We start from the raw sequence: 20,667 nt of genomic DNA, 5'->3' as shown, positions 1-20,667 counted from the left end.
ATTTATGAAACTATCTTAAGTTTTACATATGAATTTAAGTATGCATGAACACCTGAATGTCTAACCACATAATCTCTGTAATGGATGCTATAAGGTGTGAAGCTTGCTGACATTATGCTGTTATCAAAACCAGAATCCGCAGCCGCTCGCTAGCACATTGCTAAGCGAGCATGCAGCGAGTATTCGCTAAGCCTTCGCTAGGCGAGGCAGCGGCGACCGGGACAGTCGCTGATTTTTCTGTTCTGTCCTTTGCTAACCTGTCATGTTTTTATCATAGCCATGTATTGTTTATCTGACCCTACTGCTGTTCTGGTTTCTTTTGCGGTGCAATCCTTGATTGCATCCTGACTTGGTACTCTAACCCATTTGCTGAATTTTGTAAAGGTTCACCTTTCCCAGGAAAAGATTGCTGTCTAGGTCTTCCACTTTATTTGTGGGATACCCTTGTGGAGTTTCACCCTAAATTACCTAATTAATTTTAATGTATTAATTTTAATGTATTAATTTTAATGTGGAGATTCATCCTAATTACCTAATCGATTGTAAAATACGGCCTTTAAATATGTGATCTTGGACCCCTCTTTATTGCCTTACGATATTACGGTATTATGGTCATGTCCCGCGAAGGTAGGGATACACTTAGCAAAGACCCTTCGGTTAAATCATCATAAAATAAATCATGGTCCCTCGGATGTTGCCTTCGAAAATACGATTTTGTCCCTCGATGACCCTTCGGTGTAGCCTACGGTTAAATGATGATCGTCCCTTCGAATGCTAAGGTATCCTTACAACTGTTGCCTTCAATGACCTATCGATGACCCTACGATGACCCTTTTACATCCAAAGGATAAAACTACTTACTTCTCAATAGTAAGGACAGTTTTACCCTCATAAGGATAGGAAATGCCCATAACGACCTTAGGAAGGTATAACTCTCAATTACTGGATCATAACCTAAAACATTTTCCACCCCTCACACTTTGCAAGTCCTAGAAAATCACCACTTGGTATACATTCATACTAGAATCATTACCAAGTTATATTTTTCTAAACTGTTTTTTCAAAATCAAACGAGATAAATACTTTGTATACATTCATACGAGAATCATTACAAAGTTAAACTCTCTTTTCGAAACATTTTTAAACAATTCACCAACACTTTTCATACAAAAATATAAGTGATCCAGCAATTAAGAGCCCATGGATAACCATGGATACAAAGGGTGCTAATACCTTCCCTTTGTATAATGTACCTCCCGAACCCAAAATCTATTGAGGTCTTTCCTGTTCTTTTCCACCTTTCCTTATTGGATAAAAGAAAAGTCGGTGGCGACTCTTGCTATCCGCGACATTGCGATAAAAAGCAAAATACCCCAAGTCAGTTCACCGTATGACACCTTATAAATTTTAAATGCATTAAAATTATCATCTTTAGGCTTTAAAATATATACATGTATGAATCTAGAGCAATCATCAATAAAAGTATGAAATACCTATTTCTTCCACGGGTTAATATGCCATTGAATTCACACAAATCCAAATGCATAAGATTAAGTAAATTGGTATTTCTTTCTACACCATGGAAAGGTTTCTTAATCATATTTGATTCAACACGTATTTCACATTTTTTAAATTATTTACATCACATGAAATAAAGCTAGATTTGATGAACCTTTTCATAGTGCTAATACCAATATGGGATAATCTACTATGCCATAAAGAAACAAATTCAATCATATAAGCAAAAATAGAAACTTTATTAATAATATTGTCAATAGTACAAAGTTTAACCATTCCCTTAATGGAATAACCTTTTCCCATAAATACACTGTTACAGGTCAAGATTAACTTGCTCAATTCATACACATATTTAATATCCAATTTTCCCAAGAGATCCCCACTAACAAGATTCATATTTATGCAGGGAACAAGAAGTATATTGACAAGAGTAACTTTATTTGCACCAGTGAATTTGAGTTCCACATTTCCCATTCTAATGACCCTGGATCGTCTTTCATTTCCCATTTGAAAATTTTGTCCATCGGTGACTTCAAAATAGATTTTGAATGTTGTTTAGGCAGAAGAAACATGGACAATAGCACAAGTATCATATCACCATACTTGTACCTTGTCTTTGATCGCCATAATTTCGATCACAATAAAAATTATGTTATCATCTGCTTGAACATCATTTGCCTCAGTTTTGGACTTATTGTGCTTGCAATCTCGAGCATAATAACCGTGTTTGCCACACACCTAACATCCACCTTTGAAACCCTATGATCCTCCATAATTATTGAACTTATTTTGTTCCTTTTTAGGTCCAAAATAGTTCTTCTTACCATCTTGTGTTCTTCTTGCCTTTTATGCTCACCAAATTAGTATTAGAATATCCAAAAACCTCGAATTTCTTTCTATCTTTTGATTCCTTCTCAATTCGAAGATGTTTATGAATTTACTATAGTGAGAAGTCCTCATAATTGTCAAACAACTTCTTCCTATAACTTTTCCATGAAGATGTCAATTTTGCAATAATTGCACCAACTTAGAAAGCTTCAGAAATATCGATCTTTATAACCTTTAGTTTATTTTCAAGAACCTGTAACTCATGCACTTGTGAAAGAATGAGTTTCGAATCCAACATTTAGAAATCAAAATACCCTGAAATTAGAAACTTCTTAGTACCCTCCTCCTAAGCACGAAATTTGAACTCGAGTGCCTTCCACATTTCAGTTGTCGATTGGTTGTTTGTGTATAGATCATATAGACAGACAAATAGTGTGTTCAGAATGTGTCCACGACACAAAAATTCTTCCTCTTTCTTTTATTGTGTTCTTTCTTGATTTCCTCGAAATCATTTTCTTGCGGTTATGGAACCGGTGCCGAATCAGAATTTAAAACATAGAAAACCTTTAAGGAAGTCAGGAGGAATATTATCTTGTCTTGCCAATAAGCGGAGTTTGTTCCATCAAAATTATCCAACTTGACAATGTCATGGATCTTCACTTTGATGCTTGAAATGAAAGCTTCAGTAGCCATTATTTGAGATATTATTAGAGGGGTAGATAAAGATTGTAAGTTAAATGAATAAATGCTAGAATAGTGCATGTAATCACTTTACTAATAGTATTTTAAGCACTTTGTACATGTCTTAGAGTCTGCACACAGGAATACCTAGGATAATTCATCCTATATTTTAGTTTGCACAGAACAAATGAAAAATCGAAAGTAGGGAAAATGGGAATTTGGAATTTACACTAAAGGAGATAGTTATTTATGTTTTTTAATACAAAATGCCAAAGGCCAACCACCAAAATGCCTCCCGATTACTTTGATACAAGTGCTCAAGTACAGTCTACAAGATGTCACTAGTCCCTACGCACACGCCTCCTGGTACCGGTGCTGAGTCGAAGCCGATATCATCAGACAGTGAGGGGGAGTGTGAAGGTGACAAGTGGAATAAGATTTGGAACCACCACACTTATCCATGTGAAACTTTCTCCTCCTTAGCTCCTTGTTGAGTTAATGAATGTAACTCTATATAAAGAACATTAAAGTGAGTTAAAAAATTTATATGCGACTATATCTTATGCATTGGATGCTTATTCACTCACTTGCAAGTTTTCTTGTTATTATTGTAACACATCAATGGACATGTATTAATTCATTTATTAATTACAAATGTCTATAGAGCAAGAAGAAGAACAAGGTATCATCTTTTCATGTTTTTGTTATCTGCATCATTATTGTTATGGACGAGAGGTATATCTTTATTTCGCTGATTGGTTAGCTTTTTTCTTTCCATTTTCTAAATTTAATAAACAATTTCAGTCTCTATCTCATATCAGTACCACTGGTCCTTTTCTAAAAACCATATTATGAAAACTGTAAAGTAGGGAAAAAGGAAATTTGGAATTTACATTGAAGAAAAGAGTTATTTATGTTTTTTTTTATGAATCTGAAATTCCAAAATACAAGTGCCTCCTGATTGCTCTAATGAAAGTGATCAAGTACCATCTGGAAGGTAGGATACTGCAAGGTAGGATACCAACATATAACTTAATCTACACAATCTCAAATCACAGTATATCAATTACATTCTCACACCAACTCATAAATCACAACTTATTCACATACCAATCACATACCAGTTACACACAACATCAATATCATATACATTTCTCTCATTATTTATCTCATACTCAAAATACAACTCCGTGCAATTTGACACAACTCTATGCATGTGGTACCAACTCAACAATGGCTCACTCAAGAACCATGTCCCCTCTTTGAACCCATGAGCTCCCTCTCTGAGCTCCAAATCACCTCTATGAGCTTAAGACAATCCATTAGTCCCCTTTCTGAACTAGAAACCTGCCTCTTGACACGACTCTTATGATGCATGATCATATCATCAAATTAATGCGTTAAGACTCCTCTTCTGATCCCAACATAATGCATTGTCAGTTATAACAATCCCCTCTTTGGATTACATCTCAATCACAATCATAAAATGCATAACATCATAACTCAAGTATTCAATCAATCTCCTCAATTAGATTATTATTCATACATGCAACAACATAATACTCATAAATACCACCTCAAACATAATGACATCCTCACACTTTTAATTCACACGAAAACATCATTATAAAAAACATCATCATCAAGATGTCATGCATATATTTGAACATGCAACATTATAACAACACCATCAAACATTAACATAATAAGAAATACACCAACATCAATAACTCAACAAATTCATATTCACAAGCATTTAATCACGTTAATTTGTTATAACATCAATACATCATAAAATTAACACAATGATTCATTAATCGATTATACAAATCAATACAACATCAATACAGTAGGAAAATAATTATTATCCAATTATTTCATCAAGCACTACTATGATGCAGCTCTGAGTGTAATTTTCTAACGCTTCAAATTGCTCGCCATTTGGACTTACGGATTAAAAGTTACGGCAAAAATCGTGGGAGATAAAACCAATTTCAACTTCAGTATTTCTTTCAAATATTCAGAGCATCAAACATTTATCATGACCAGTCTCACCAGTTGACAGTAATTCACGTTAGCCTTCCAACACTTCGAACCGCATCTCGTTCCGAGTTATGAAACTCAAATTATAATATTTTTCGTTAGGCATAGTGGAAGTCATGAGGGTATGGACGTCACCCAGAAATGAGTTTTTCCCACGGCTAGTTTGCCGCTAAGCCCTTGAATCTGCGGAAAATAACAATTATTACCAATTGATAGTAATTCACGTTAGCTTTCCAACACTTCGAAACACATCTCGTTCTGAATTACGAAACTCAAATTATAATATTTTTCGTTAGGCATAGCGGAAGTCATGAAGGTATGGACGTCACCTATAAATGGTTTTTTCCCACGACCAGTTTGCCGCTAAGCCCTAGAATCTGCTGGTAAATACCTGGATTCTTTTCCTGTATTTTCCACCATGGAAGCCCTTCCGAACCTCTGATTTCGATTTTGTAAAAAATCCCGATCTTAAAAATCATCCAATGATTAAAACAACAATTTGACACAAAATTCTCAATTTTCTCGAAAACATTAACCCCAAAGCTTCAAACCTTCGAAAATGGTGGAAAATATTAACAATTTCAAAATATTAATCACATATCAAATTATACACGAAAATACACATCAATTCAACAAAGCAAGATTGTAATATCATAGAAACTCAAAATTCTATGAACAACCCAATGCCCTATTGGAGGTTAATGACTTCTCTACCCTATCCCTCATGTATAAGCCCTATTGAAAGCTATTTCCCCCTTACATTTTTCACTTACCAACAATGGTTGGTTATGTTCTCGGTTCTTGTCTCCTTCTTCTTCTTCTCTTTGCCCTATCTATTTCACTCTTCCAATTCACTGATCGTAAAAAAAATCTTCTAACTCTCTAACTCTCTTTTTATAATAACAAAACTCTTAAATTTTGGATTTACCTTTCTATCCTCACTTACTCACAAAATCCAGCAATGCCCTTCCTCTTTTATTTTCTATATTTAATTACTATATTCTTATTATTTTATCTCTAATAATAAAATAATTAAATTCACTAAAAAATGTTATTACTCATATTATTTCATTTAATAATTAAAACACTATTATTTTAATTACTCTAACACTTCTTCACTATCACCGCACTACTCTATTCTTCTTAACCATCTCACTACACTCCACGCACATAAAGCAGATATTCAATTTAAATCAATATATAAAATCATGTGACCATGCTAAATCACTCCAATACATAAATTAACTTAATTAAATAATTAAACTGAAAAATTGGGGTGTTACATCCTTGGTCTACCTCTTATGTGTATCCCATGTTAGGAAAATATTGGTGTGAAATACAAGGAGTATGTTGAGGTTAATAGACAAGAGCATGTGATAGATTTATGGAACAAGATCATGTATTCAAATCAGGTGTTTGAGTATGAGCAACACTTACGACATTTGCAACATTTTGAGTTTATAATTATTCTGCAATATTAATCAATTTCTTTATTACATTTTTCTCTAATATTGTTTTATAGGGTTCAGTTTGCTCATTGGAGACTAAAAACCATGTTACATACTAGTATAAGAGGTTTGTGCAAATGTCGGGATGCAATCAACATCGTGTTAAAGTTGCAACTAGATGCAATAAAAGTATATATTTTTTAAATATGTTGTTAACATTGAATATCGATGTGACACTACTTTTGATTTAAGATTGCATAGTTTCTTCTCAAAATAATGTAAACATCATCTTGTGAAAGAGTTTGAACGAGTTAAAATAATTGGTGTTGATAAAGTTTTAGGTGGATGGTTCATTAAGACGAAGATGAGTTACCTTGTGCATGTGAACTTGCAAATCTTCAAATACAAGGTGATCATGTTCCATTGGATAAGGTGAATAGGCATGCTCATTGGTTCAAATGCAGTCAAATGTTGAAGTTTTTCACAACGGTGGCCTGTATTCGAAGTAGTTCTACGACTCATTTTCAGAAGTTAGGAGTTCATTACAAATCTCTAATTTGGGTGTTCGAGGGAGTGACAAATGGATGACGATTCCTAACATGAGTTTTCTTATTGCTTATAGATATAACGGTATATTGGTCTCGTTGTCCCATAACCTTAATATCACATTCTTCCCACTTGTGTTATCTCCATCTATGTCAGTGGATAGATATAAACGCATACAATTGAGTTTGTTAATAACAATCATTGGTTCAACTGAAGTTGAAATCTAATTAACTATTGTCACTCGCCACTGACTGATGAAGAAAGAACTATAGTGAGGGTGCAGACCATGGGAAACAACATATACGAGACATATAAGACATTGAGAAGAGGAAGCGAGACAATCAACATGATTGAGATTGTATGGACACTTTTAGATGGTAGTGATTGTATGAATACTTTTGTATAGTAGTGATTGTATGAATACGTATGTATGTTCATGTTATGATATGCAATGTTAAGTTAATTTAAAGTCACAACAACATTAAATAATTCACGACAACATAAATTCTAAATAAGCCACGGAAAATGCATACTATATGTGATGCTATAACTTAAACCTTGTCATTTAGGTTTATCAAACCCATGAAAATATGTCCTCGCCATCGCGAGCAACTCTACCTTCTTAGTCATCTCTGTTAGAGCTCTCTGCAACATCCCTAACAGGTCTATCGCTCAATATGCGTATAATTTTACCATCTCTTTCTCTTGTTCTCACAAAAAATAAAATATCCGAACATAAATATTGAATATATTTGATATCAGATTTTTCAAATGTGAGGTAAAAACATAAAAAAAAAACACAGTTACTTGTAAATATTCAGCCAATTCGAGCAAAAATCAGAAACATCCAAATTTTTTTTAAAAATCCAAAAAGTTGATTTATTTTTAGATAAAGGACATTTTAGTCAAATTGTTCAAGATATAGGAGTGGTAATTATAATTTATAAGGTGCGAAACATAATCCTCATTTAAGACTGGGTAGAGGCCCAAACCCAATTACCCAACTCTTATTGTTTTGGTAAAAACATCGCCGTCAAGTCGGAAGAAGAAGAACTCTGTTATCCACTCAGCCGCTGCTAGAAGAAGAACCCTAACCGTGATACACGAGAAATTGTAGCAGCCATGGTGAAAACCTTTTTTTCGCTTCTCATATTCTACTTTGAATTTCCATTGTTGAGTGATTCATTGCATTCTCTGATAATTTATTTCGTTAATTTTCCAGGCAGATGTTGAACCCGAAGTCGCCGCACAAGGAGTGCCAAAGAAGAGAACATTCAAGAAGTTCAGTTTCAGAGGTGTTGATCTCGATGCACTCTTGGATATGTCCACTGATGAACTCGTCAAGCTCTTCTCTGCTCGTGCTCGCAGAAGGTATAGTACTGAATCTTAATTTGGGAATCAGATCTATCTAATGTTTTGAAAAAATGTGAAGAAACTGAGTTTGAAGATTCGTTTTTATGTATTTTATATCTGTTTAGATGTTGAAGTATCTTCTGCTATAATCCACCTCTCATTTTGATCCTTTATCATCATTAACAATATCTGCATTTTAGGTTTCAACGTGGTCTGACCCGCAAGCCTATGGCACTCATCAAGAAGCTCCGCAAGGCGGTGAGTTATTTATTTCTTTATTCATGTATCTATTCTTATAATTTGTTAATTCTTGTTGATGATTGATTTCAAATTAGAGGTTGGAGTTCAAATAAATTTGAAAATAGGAGGTATTTAGAAGGAAGAGTAATGTTAAATGGTTGAGCAACTGAGAAATTGTTTATTAGGGAATGAACTGATTGGATGTACATTGATCAAAGCTTTTTCTGTTATCTTTTTTTGCCTTGACAGCTTTTAGGTGCTGTGATGATTAGTTGAAATAATCTCGTTAATCTGATTTATTATGAGGATAACTTTCATATCCATTCATTACTGTCTGAGCACCCTTCTTCTTACTGTTTACCATTTTTAAATTTTTTTGTCAAATAAACTTGGGGGTTAATATCTGGAATTAGAAGCTCACAGATATCTCATTAAACTTGACTTGTTTCAGTTATCATTCTATATCCATGGTCTGTTTGGTTGGGTATTTAATTATTGCATGTTTGAATTTACGGCTTGTGTGTGCTGTGATGAATAGTTGAAATAATCTCGTTAATCTGATTTATTATGAGGATAACTTTCATATCCATTCATTACTTTCTGAGCACACCCATTTCTTTACATTTTTATATTTCAAACTTAGGGAACATTTATACTTCACAGATTTGATCACAAATATCTGTTTCAGTTATCATGTATCATCTTAAATTTTAATCAAGGTCTGTATGATTGGGTATGGAATTAATGTGTTTGGGTTTACCGAGAGAATGGCATCATCCTGGTGGCACTCTGATTTTACTAAATTCACTACTCATCCAAGCATGATTTTGCTTAGTTATGTGAGGCAGTGTTGTGTTTCATTTTAATCAGAGTCTATATATTGTGACAGAAACGGGAGGCACCACCTGGTGAGAAGCCGGAACCAGTGAGGACTCACCTCCGTAACATGATCATTGTTCCTGAGATGATTGGTAGCATCATTGGTGTCTACAATGGCAAGACCTTCAATCAAGTTGAAATTAAACCTGAAATGATTGGTCACTATCTTGCTGAATTCTCAATCTCTTACAAGCCTGTGAAGCACGGTAGGCCCGGTATTGGTGCTACTCACTCCTCCAGATTTATTCCTCTCAAATGAAGATCTCCATGGATGCCCCTATCTATCTGTCAATGGGAACTTTTCCCTGTTTTAATGCTCTATTTAAATATTTGATTTCTACTTGATACAGTTTTGACATTTAGGATATCAATGAACCCTAAATTTTTGGATTAAGTTATGTCTATTGATGAACTTTTTTTAAACTTTTCATTCCTCCATTAACTAAGGTTTATAGATAGTTAGATGTCAACCATAAAAAGCTTGGAAAAACTATGATGGACGAGTTCACTCATAGAATTGCCTAGTGCCTGCCTACACTGACAGGCACTATGTTTTCCAAACGCAAAACAAATGTACTGTGAAATCACTTGTATTTTCTTCAATTTTTGAAAAATTAGATGTATCAGACACTTTAAAATAATTTTATACCGAAAATCGACATGTATTTTGTCAAATAATTTTAGATCGGTTTTTAAAAATTGGTTAATTTATTTTGGTTTTTCTACTAGTCTGTCTATTTTTAAAATTAATTTGACATTCATATCCAATTGGGTGGATATCCACAACCAAATAAAAACTGATTAAGCCCAGTTGATTTTTTATTATTCTCTCAATCTTAATCAATGCATTCTTTGTTATTTTCCCTCAATCTCAATACAAAATCTTAAACCTAGCTTAAACGATTCTTTGTTCTATCTCATTCTCAATTTTGTTTGGTTTTTATATATGTATTGCTTTTATTAATTTGCATCATTATTATATGTAAGCTGCAGTTTCATGGACGCTAGTAGTTGAGTGAGGTCAAGGTTTTGTTGGACATATGAGATTTGAGTCATCTGTTAACAATGTTTAAAGAGTATAACACATATTCTTTACCAACTGTTGAAATTTCTATCAAATATTAAAATAAAAGAAATACAAAAAGAAAATCAATTACTAAATAATAGCCACATCACACTAATCGTGTAACTTCCACCAGTGTGACCCTTTTTTCTTTTCTGCAATTACTATTTTAACTTTAAAAGAAAATATTAACTCCTTTATTATTCACTATTTACTCACTATAAAGAACTATACTTTTTAAATTCTCCACACAAAAAAAATTTACTCCTCTTTTTTCATACGCTGCTTTTTAAATAAATTGTTTAATTTATTGTTATGCTTAATATTTGTTTCTGTTATATTTTTTAAAGATTATATTTCATACTGTTACTTCAAATCTTTCTTCTAAAATTATTTTTATATTTATTAAGAAGTAGTATCTCGTTATGCAATAGAAAGAGAAGAAGAGAAAATTGATACTCATAATTGAACGATTTTCAACTTTTTATCATAAAACGGTTTTCTATTTTTTTATCGTGTAACATTCTTGTACATAATAAAATTGAAGTAAAATATGAATAAGAGTTTATATTGTGGCAGTTTTCTTATTAGAAGGCTTTAAACATGGATATATATCTTACTCGTTTTTGGTTCCGTTAATCAAATTCTTTTTCAAATATTATTATTTTATCTTTTTTTGTTACATGTTAAAAGTGAGTTTGATTTTCTATAATATTTTTTAACAAAAAAAACTTAATTTGCAAGAACACCAAAAAATACAGTCACAATAAAAGAAGATTTGTTTTCTTCAAAATTAATGAATTAATGAAAGTAATTTTAATTTGTTTAGTTCCAACATTTTTGATTTTTTATGTGTTTTAAAATTTGTTAAGAATATATATTATTCTTCACATAACTAAATATAAAAGAAGGAGAAATTGTGTTTGCCTTAATAGTGGAGTAATAAAGAAGAAGAGAGATTAGACAAATAAAAAAAATGATGATAAGTTGCATCTAGTCCTGTTTCCATTTATGCATCGAAACAAATTTATTTTTTACTTTTAGATAATTTTAAAGAAAATAAGCCATGCAAATAATTATATTACATTAAAAGAAAGGATATAATTTATTACATAAAAAGAAAATATCGTTTAAATTTTAATATATATATATATATATATATATATATATATATATATATATATATATATATATATATATATATATATTGTTTAAATATATTTATCATTATTGTTTGCATGTAAATTTTTTTTATCCGATTGTAATAATAAATTATTTTTATGACAGGAGATGTAATTTTTATGGAAGGACAATGTCCTTGATTAAAAAGTAAACAATATATTTATTATGTTTCTTATTTTTTTTTGTTTCAAACAAATTTAATTTAATTTAATGTGTTAAAAGTATATTAAATCATAAAATGTCACTCACTTACTAGCCATCATGTCCTAATGAGAATGGGCTAAAAAAAAGAGTAAGTTTGAAACACTTTCCAATTTTAGTTCTTAAAATTTGTTTTTCAAATCTATTTTAAAAAACTATTTTTAAGAAGAAAATTAACAAAAAATTTGTTTGATAAAGTAATTTTTAAAAACTGTTTTAAAAATATGAAAATGAAAAAACTTGTTTGATAATCTAATATTTTAAAGTCACATTAATGTTATTAATGAAAATTATAATTTTTTTATGTTTTTTCTTCAAGTTTTATAATACTAAAAACCAAAAAGTGAGAAGCAAAACACAATTAAACTGTTTCACTTTTTTACTTTTAAAAACTGAAAATAGAAAAGAGTTTTTAAAAACACTTTTGCAAAATATTATATTCAAACAAGTTTTAAAATTTTAAATTTTCAAAAACTAAAAAAGAGTTTTTAAGATGCATTTCAAATAGGCCCAGGAAGTGAGTGATTTTGCAAAACAAAGAAAGAAAACAGAAAGGAAAATTATTTTAAAATTGAAATATTGAAATAAAAATATACGATTAAAAAGAAATGAAACAATGATAATAGACAAGAAAAATTAAATAATGGCTTTTTAAAAAAAATCAATACTTAGTCAAATATAATAACGAATGTCACTAGAAGTTAATTAAACTCCTAATCCTTTCAAAATGCTAATATACTATTTAATAATGATGATATGCTTAGATATGGAAAAATAAATCACACAACATCTTTAGTTATATAAAAAAAATTACACACTATACTGAGGCGCCAAACTAATTAACGCCTCCTCTCATTTATAATAGTCACCTGAGGTTGTATTAATTAATACACGGTTGAAGGGTTAAAAACTAGAATTAATCCGAAAATTCTAAGAAACTCAAATTCCCTCCGTTCCCACACGGAACCGTCTTGAAAACAATTTAAAAATAGTAACATTTTCAAACCTAACTCCACTCATTCACACAGGAAATACCATGCAATGCAAACACCACAACAAACTTCACCCACGTCTATTCTATTTTATTTCCATTCTCTATTCATTTAACTAAATTCATCAAAACACCTGACGAATATCCGCTGTCTTTTCTTGACTCTATCTTCAATGGCTTTCCTTGCCCACTTTTCCCGTCTCCCCGCCGCCACTCGCATCAACGTTCCTTCCCCGGACACTTTCCGCTGCCACAAAGTCTTCTCACTCCGTTCTTCAGCCGACTTCGATTTCGATCCCAAGGTGTTCCGAAAGAACCTCACCAGGGGTGACAATTATAACCGCAAAGGCTTTGGACACAAGGAAGAGACACTCAAACTCATGAAACACGAGTACACTAGTATGTTATCTTTTTTCTTTCCTTTTTTTCCTTCCATCCTTAATCCGTTTCTCAGGTAACTTCATCTCAAAATTTCATGTTTAGCTTCTTTTTATATGCTTATGAATCATGTTCCATCAAAAAACTTGTTACTATCTACAACCACTTCCTATTCAGGTGACATCATTGAGACATTGAAGAAAAATGAGTATGAGTATACATGGGGTAATGTCACTGTTATGCTAGCAGAAGCCTTTGGCTTTTGTTGGGGAGTTGACAAAGCTGTTCAAATTGCTTATGAGGCCACAAAACAGTTTCCTAATCACAAAATTTGGATTACCAATGAAATCATTCACAATCCAACGGTTAATAAGGTATATGCATTTCCTGTCACCTTCAACGAAAGATGAATTTGTTGATATTTGAGGTTTGATAAATTATTGATGCAGCGGCTAGAGGAGATGGGTGTGGAGAATATTCCTATAAGAGAAGGAAAGAAACAATTTGAGGTTGTCAACGAGGGTGATGTAGTCATATTGCCTGCTTTTGGAGCCGCAGTCGATGAGATGTTGATTTTGAGTGACAAAAATGTTCAAATCGTTGATACGACTTGCCAGTGGGTTTCAAAGGTGACGATGGTTTTCAGTTCATATATCAGTCAGTATGTACCAACAGATACTGAGATTATTTCTTCGATGAATTGTTTTTAAGGTATGGAATGTTGTCGAGAAACACAAGAAAGGAGATTATACCTCGATAATTCACGGTAAATATGCCCATGAGGAAACGGTAGCAACTGCTTCTTTTGCTGGAAAGTACATAATTGTGAAAAATATGGCAGAGGTTTGTCCTAAATTTCTGCTACTAGTCGATTTTATGTGCGGCGAATGCCTTAAATTGAAAAAATTTGTTGTAATTTTTGCATAACTGTCAAACTTATCCAGGCTGAATATGTTTGCGACTATATTCTTGGTGGTGAACTTAATGGATCCAGCTCAACCAGAGAGGCATTATACGAGGTGCGAGTTTTATAATGTGATCGATATTGCTTTTAAAAATCTGTAGTGTTCAATGTCATGATTATTTTGTTTTTTCGTGTACAGAAATTTAAATTTGCAGTTTCTAAGGGCTTTGAACCAGACAATGACCTGATAAAACTTGGCATTGCAAATCAGACAACAATGCTTAAAGGAGAGACTGAAGAGATCGGTTAGCTTTTATCTTTTTTAGGGTTAGCAGCATATGGATTCTCTTGTGCTCTATTCATAAATTATAATTAACTGTGATATGTATTTTGTTCATCGGTTTGCAGGGAAACTAGTAGAGAGGACTATGATGCGCAAATTTGGCGTGGAAAACGTTAACGAGCACTTCATAAGCTTCAACACAATTTGTAATGCTACCCAGGTATTTACACTTCTCTAGTCCCTTGATGTTCTAAACATGTCTTCATTCTAATCAAACAGTTTTGAATTTTTTTTTCTCTTTTAGGAGAGACAAGATGCTATCTACAAGCTGGTAGAGAAAGATATGGATCTTATGTTAGTAGTTGGTGGCTGGAACTCGAGCAATACATCACACCTGCAAGAGATAGCTGAGGAACGCGGAATTCCTTCTTACTGGATCGACAGTGAGCAAAGAATTGGTCCAGGAAACAGAATAGAACACAAGTTGAATGTAAGCATAGTTAAAAAAGATTAATACCTCGTTAACTTCTGTTAATATCAATAAAAAAAATGTATGTTTTCATCTTTCAGCATGGCAAGCTTGTGGAAACAGAGAACTTTCTACCAAAGGGCCCATTAAAGATCGGTGTAACTTCTGGTGCATCCACACCAGACAAGGTATTTTCTCTTGCCTTGTATGTGAAGTAATAAAAACTTGTGTATTTTTTCGAACTTCAAGTGTTATTCCTTCGATTCAGTTTTTGCTGATAATATCCGATTAAAGTTTGTTTAACAACGTTTTGCATCATTGATTTTCACACAGGTTGTGGGAGACGCGCTCATCAAGCTGTTTGACTTGAAAAGGGAAGAATGATTACATCTCGCATAAAGTAGATCTGCTTAAATACCATAAAAATAGACGCGAACAGTATGTAGTTGCAACTGCAAACTGTACATTATGGATGTACCAAGTAGCACAAGATACTATCCGGTTCCACAAATGAGAGGCAAAAATAATACAAGAAATAAGAGCTTTGGTATCTGGCTCTATTAAACAAAATTAATGTAATATACATGTAATATACTTTAAGAGCTTTGGTATCTGCAAAAGTTTTGTTGATTGACTCATCCATGGGATCCAATTTGTATGGTTGTATGTCCAAGTACTCTATCATTACTATATAATGATCTATATAAGTAGCTATCTTCCAATTGAAGAGTCTTTTATTTCTCACCTTCATGTCTCAAAAGCTATCAGCTTTGCTTAGATAGAGATGATGATTCAACTATTTCAGGGATTTTGTCAAGCAAGAGGTTCATCTCGTCCGGAAACTCTAATTTTGCTCTATTTGTCTTCCCTCCGATGACGACTGTTGTCCCGTCTTGTAAGGCCCATATCTTTCAATTGACCAAAAAGTTTATTAACATTTCGATATATAATTGAACATGGATAATCAAAACACAACTAAGCTACCACTTATGCATATGACATTTGTAACGAAAATCTAAAACTAATGAAATTGTAGAGACTCGCCTGTGAGTGAGATAAGTAGCTGATGCAAGTAGTGAGCATTAGAGCACCAAAGCCAGCATACACAACTGGCACACCAGGGTCAGTCTGCGTAATCATTAAGCAGTGAGTTAACAACTAAGGTAACATAACCAATTTCGGTTATAAAGGAAAATAACCAAACTTCGCTTAAGCTCGCACCTTCAAGTCCAGGCCACTACTTCCTATTGCATCAACAATGACAATTTCTGAGCCATCAATGTTGATTGGGAGATTTGAATTAGGTCGTCTAACTCCGGCAAACTTCCCTTCCGTATCATAAAGGACAATCGATTGCAGGTCACGAGCAAGCATAGATCTAAAATTCAACAAAAGTTTGTAAAAAGAATGTCAATGCAGAATATTAATGTGCAAATGCCAGAATGAACTATCATAAATTTTCTCTCGCCAAATTATCTCATAAAACTATGTAAAGTCTTAAATTAAGAGCTTCCGAATATCGAAAAGAACATTTTGTGTCAAAGTGGATATTTAAAGACTTACATTCCCTTGACATTAGGAGAGTTAACATCTCCAACAGGTAGAAAAGTACCATAAAGTTTCTTATCTCCATTGATCTTAAGAGGTGCCACAGCCAAATTAAAAGGTCCTTCTTTGTCCTTGAGAACTTGTAGAGTTGAAATACTCCAATCCGTTTGGTATATCGTGATACCCTCGTATCTTAAAGGATCATTTACACTAATTGTTTTTCTCATTACTTCTTTCCCATCCATGTTCAACAGGGAAAGATCGGTGCGGAACTGTGAAACCTGTAACATCAATCAAAAAACAAAATTGTCCATAAAAATTAATTGCAAGAAAACTTTACACTTTGACCTATTCTGGTCGAAATTTCATGAATTCAGTTGCAACTTTCATTGCACCATTTCATAGAAAACAAAAATCAACATTTACCTCTCCACTTTCATAATAATCCATAGAGAATCTGTTGACATGAACCTCTGTATTAAAAGCATCAGTCGGAGACGAAAGAAAGCCAGTAGGACCGAGAACATCTCCTACAACAAAATTTAGCCCCTGAGGCACATTGACTGAACCTTTAAAGCTCCCTGCAGCACTTAAAGTTCCTCCAGCCATTATCAACAAAAGTGCTATGTGAACTCCAACTGGGGCTAGCCGACCGGCAAGTCCACGGAAAGCATACAAAGTTGGTCCTTTCAAGAATACCTATAATCGAAAATTACATTTTGTCATAACACATAAAAGTATTCAAGTGAAGTCTATTGTTGGCAGCCAATAACTAAAGTGCTTATGTTAAGCAATTTCTATAACAAATGGTAAAATAAAGTCAATATTTGCATATAAGTTGTTTTCATAAACTATCTTCTAGAGCTTATGGAAATAAGCTGAAAACAGCTTATGAATATTGTCATTAGCTGCTAAGTATAAGTTATGGCATGGAATTATTACCTCATATCCAGCTCCCATTAGTATAGTACCAACATCTTGGATTGATGCTCTGGGCAACGCTTCTGAAAACTCTTGCTTGCGTATGACCTCGGCAGAGTGCATAAATGACCATCTACGAAACAAATATGCCTTGAGCGATCAAGAAATTTCAAAAACCAAGCATTATGATCACAGAAAACTGACAACCAAACCTTTTAGAAACCTTGATGAGTGGGAGCTGTGTCGTGTATGTGCAGGCCATAAGGGAAGCAGCAAGAAGAACCAACATGCCAAGAAATATAGGCGCCGAATACATGTGATCAAAACCAAGGAAGAAAATCCATCTCCAAGTAAAAAATCCTAAGACAGGATGATCTTCAGGGTAGTGTTGGAAATAAAACTCAGGAGTCTCACCTTGTTCAATAAAAGTGCCTGGCATAAAAGGCCAAGTCTTAGTTATTATATGGCCTTATTAAGTACTTATAGCATATAAGCTTATCATGCCAGTACTTATATATAAGCTATTTCTATAACAAAAGATAAAATAAAGTCAAACTCTTTTATATAAGCCATAAGTTCTTTTCAGAACCTCTTCTAAATAGTCTCATAAGTGCTTATGCTTGGAGATAAGCTCAAACAAGTCAATCCAAACAGGTCCTAAAGTACATTTGCTACAAGTTATTATCATAAGCTATCTAAAAAGCTTATGGAAGTAAGTATAAAAAGAGCTTATGCATATGCATGTGTTTTAAGCTGATTTCATAAGCTATCCAAATCAGTCTCAAGTACTTATGTTAGTATATAAGCTCAAGTCAATCCAAACATGTCATACGTAAATTTTGAGAAATAAAAAGGATGTAAACAGAAAAAAGAAGAAAACTTTTGATACATACCCAAGCCCATTAAAAAAGCAATGGTGAACATTTCTCCAATAGCCAAAGGCAAATTAGAGAGAATCTGCAAGACCCTTTTGCTCAACTTCTTAAACAAACCACTAGGGCCTTTCTTTTCCTTTGAAGTTGAAGGAGCATCATTATCCTGTGTGAGTGGTGGAGGAGGAGCTTCTGATAAGACAATCTTCCGGGACAATAAGTCCTTCTTCCCCACGTTTTTGAGGCTGCAGTTGATGGTGAATGAGAGAGTATGAGTTCTGTTTGAAGCATAGTTAGTGTATGGGAATGGGTTGAATTTGAAGAAAGGGTGAAAGGTGGGAACTTTGAGAAAATGGGTTTTGGGAAGACAGTGATTTGAGTAGTTCATGATGGGATTCAAGGATGTGGCAAAGGAAAGGAGTGTGTGTCATCTCTGTTTTAACGACCACAGCGGTTACTCTATCCATATCAACAGATATTTTTAAGATTTAAACATGGTTTTAGTCTCTCTCTTTCTTTTTTTTTGGTTTAATAAATGTGTCATTTTTGCTTTTTGATATTTTTATTACAAATTAATTAATTTAATATTTATTTAAAATTTTATTTTGAAAAATTAAAATCAAATATTTTATATATTATACACGTCAAATTTAATAAGAATATTTTTTTAATAAGAATATATTGTTGAATAAAAAACAAAAAACAAAAATGATAGGAACATAAAACCTAATTCATCAATCATATATTAAAAACCATAGATGAACATGATCAATCTATACTTCAATTATTTTTTTCAAAAACACAAATAAAAAATGAATCTTACTGAATGTCATATAAAAAAAGAAAAAACAAAAAGGATAAGAATATAAATCCTAACTCATCAAACAGATATCAAAAACGATAGTTGGACATGATCAATCTATCCTAAAAAAACTTTCAAAAGCATAAATAGAAAGTGAATCTTACCAAGTATCATAATCAACGAAAAAATTTTGCATGGACTAATCTAACTACACATGTATTTCCTTAATGTGAGGTATCTTCAATCTAAATGAGCGTATAATGTATAAGTATTCTTCAATTTTATTAAAAGATATCAATAGACAATGTTCACATTAGAAAATGCACAAATGGCCACCAGCATTGAGTCAGTTTCAACTCAAAGATTTCTATAATTCTTCATGTTATAGTATTCGATATCAAACATAATTTCAAGCAATTGAACTTGAAAGGAGGTGCAAACTCTAACTTTAGTTGTGTGAAAGCTCTCAAATATGTTCCTGAATTATCTCTGAATATGTCACCACAGGTTAATACTCTAGAATTTTCTCTTGAAGCTTCATCTATGTTGCACTTAATTCAATTATGACTAGAAAATCATCAATTAATGTGTATGATTCAAGGTGCGCGTGAAGAACGACATTTGATGTCCAAAAATTTAATAATTATAAACTCACGAATTGAAGAGTACATGTGCTCCTTAAAAGAAGTAGATGTTGAATTGTAATTCCTTGTGTCAAAGCAAGTTGCTCGACAGAAGTAAGGAAGTGTCGAGTCACCTGGTGTGTTGAGTTGTATTAGTGTGTCGAAGTGTTGAAACATGTTGCTTCACACAGGATTTCGACTTAGGCCTATTTTTAGTAGTGTTAACTATTTTGGGCTTTTGTAGTTTTGGGCTTTAGCTTAGGGAGCAAGCTAACCTAAATTTATAAATAGAGGGAGTAACCTTTATTCTTGTAAGAACTCATAACATTGTATTCACAGAATTTTGCAATGGCAAAGTGAATAAAGAAGTTTTCCACATGTTGTGGATAGAGAGAAAACTCTGCAGAAAATATTCTTCTTCTCAAATGTTTCTTTTCTTTCTTTCTCAATTGTTCTTTTCTTTTCACTGTCATTGTGTGGTTGATAACAATCTTATTCATCAGGATTATAGAAATTCTCCATAGGTTGTGGTGTATTTTCAACATCTGGTATCAAGAGCTTCGGTTTAAGCGATTCGTGGGAAGAAAATAACGATGGCAATGAATCATCCAAATGGGTATTTTCCAGCAAATCTTCTGATTCTCAAGAACAATAATTATGAGAATTGATGCAAGTAGATGAAGGTTGTGGTCTGTTATTAAGATCTTAGGGATCTTGTGAAGGAATGAGTAACAACGCTTGCAGAAAACGCGAAGGATCAAGAAAGGGTTGCACATAAAGAATTGAAAAAGAAAGATTATAAAGCTCTCTTTATTATCCATCAATGTGTTGATTCAAATAACTTTGAAAATGTTAGTGATGTAGAGTCAGCAAAAGAAGCATGGGAAATTCTGG

At 32.9% G+C, this 20,667-nt stretch overlaps 3 protein-coding genes and 2 non-coding genes across 5 annotated transcripts; 4 read left to right on the top strand and 1 right to left on the bottom strand.

The window, feature by feature from the left end:
* Positions 1 to 8,020: 8,020 nt before the first annotated feature.
* On the top strand, positions 8,021 to 9,930 carry LOC127106162 (40S ribosomal protein S15-4). The gene is made up of 4 exons (XM_051043451.1): positions 8,021 to 8,189; positions 8,287 to 8,435; positions 8,618 to 8,675; positions 9,547 to 9,930. Exons 1-4 carry the CDS (start codon positions 8,187 to 8,189, stop codon positions 9,793 to 9,795), a joined length of 459 nt encoding a protein of 152 aa, XP_050899408.1. The 5' UTR covers positions 8,021 to 8,186; the 3' UTR covers positions 9,796 to 9,930.
* On the top strand, positions 8,915 to 8,997 carry LOC127109616 (small nucleolar RNA U30). Its single transcript, XR_007796888.1, has one exon. It is a non-coding gene; the product is annotated as a small nucleolar RNA U30 (small nucleolar RNA).
* On the top strand, positions 9,181 to 9,263 carry LOC127109617 (small nucleolar RNA U30). Its single transcript, XR_007796889.1, has one exon. It is a non-coding gene; the product is annotated as a small nucleolar RNA U30 (small nucleolar RNA).
* Positions 9,931 to 12,997: 3,067 nt separating the features above from the next.
* On the top strand, positions 12,998 to 15,751 carry LOC127106161 (4-hydroxy-3-methylbut-2-enyl diphosphate reductase, chloroplastic). Its single transcript, XM_051043450.1, has 10 exons — positions 12,998 to 13,372; positions 13,529 to 13,725; positions 13,801 to 13,980; positions 14,063 to 14,194; positions 14,296 to 14,370; positions 14,455 to 14,560; positions 14,664 to 14,758; positions 14,843 to 15,028; positions 15,109 to 15,195; positions 15,341 to 15,751. The coding sequence occupies exons 1-10, from the start codon at positions 13,147 to 13,149 to the stop codon at positions 15,389 to 15,391; spliced, it is 1,335 nt and encodes a 444-aa protein (XP_050899407.1). The 5' UTR covers positions 12,998 to 13,146; the 3' UTR covers positions 15,392 to 15,751.
* LOC127106159 (cytochrome c biogenesis protein CCS1, chloroplastic) lies at positions 15,451 to 18,814 on the bottom strand. The gene is made up of 8 exons (XM_051043447.1): positions 18,370 to 18,814; positions 17,689 to 17,908; positions 17,498 to 17,609; positions 16,982 to 17,254; positions 16,571 to 16,836; positions 16,229 to 16,385; positions 16,052 to 16,135; positions 15,451 to 15,915 (listed from the first exon to the last, which is right to left on the bottom strand). The coding sequence occupies exons 1-8, from the start codon at positions 18,734 to 18,736 to the stop codon at positions 15,772 to 15,774; spliced, it is 1,623 nt and encodes a 540-aa protein (XP_050899404.1). The 5' UTR covers positions 18,737 to 18,814; the 3' UTR covers positions 15,451 to 15,771.
* Between the last annotated feature and the right edge of the window lie 1,853 nt (positions 18,815 to 20,667).

The sequence above is a fragment of the Lathyrus oleraceus genome, chromosome 7 (assembly GCF_024323335.1).
Source record: "Lathyrus oleraceus cultivar Zhongwan6 chromosome 7, CAAS_Psat_ZW6_1.0, whole genome shotgun sequence".
Classification (NCBI taxonomy): Eukaryota; Viridiplantae; Streptophyta; class Magnoliopsida; order Fabales; family Fabaceae; genus Lathyrus; species Lathyrus oleraceus.
Note: the sequence above shows the minus strand (reverse complement) of the source record. Positions and strands in the feature narration are given on the sequence as shown.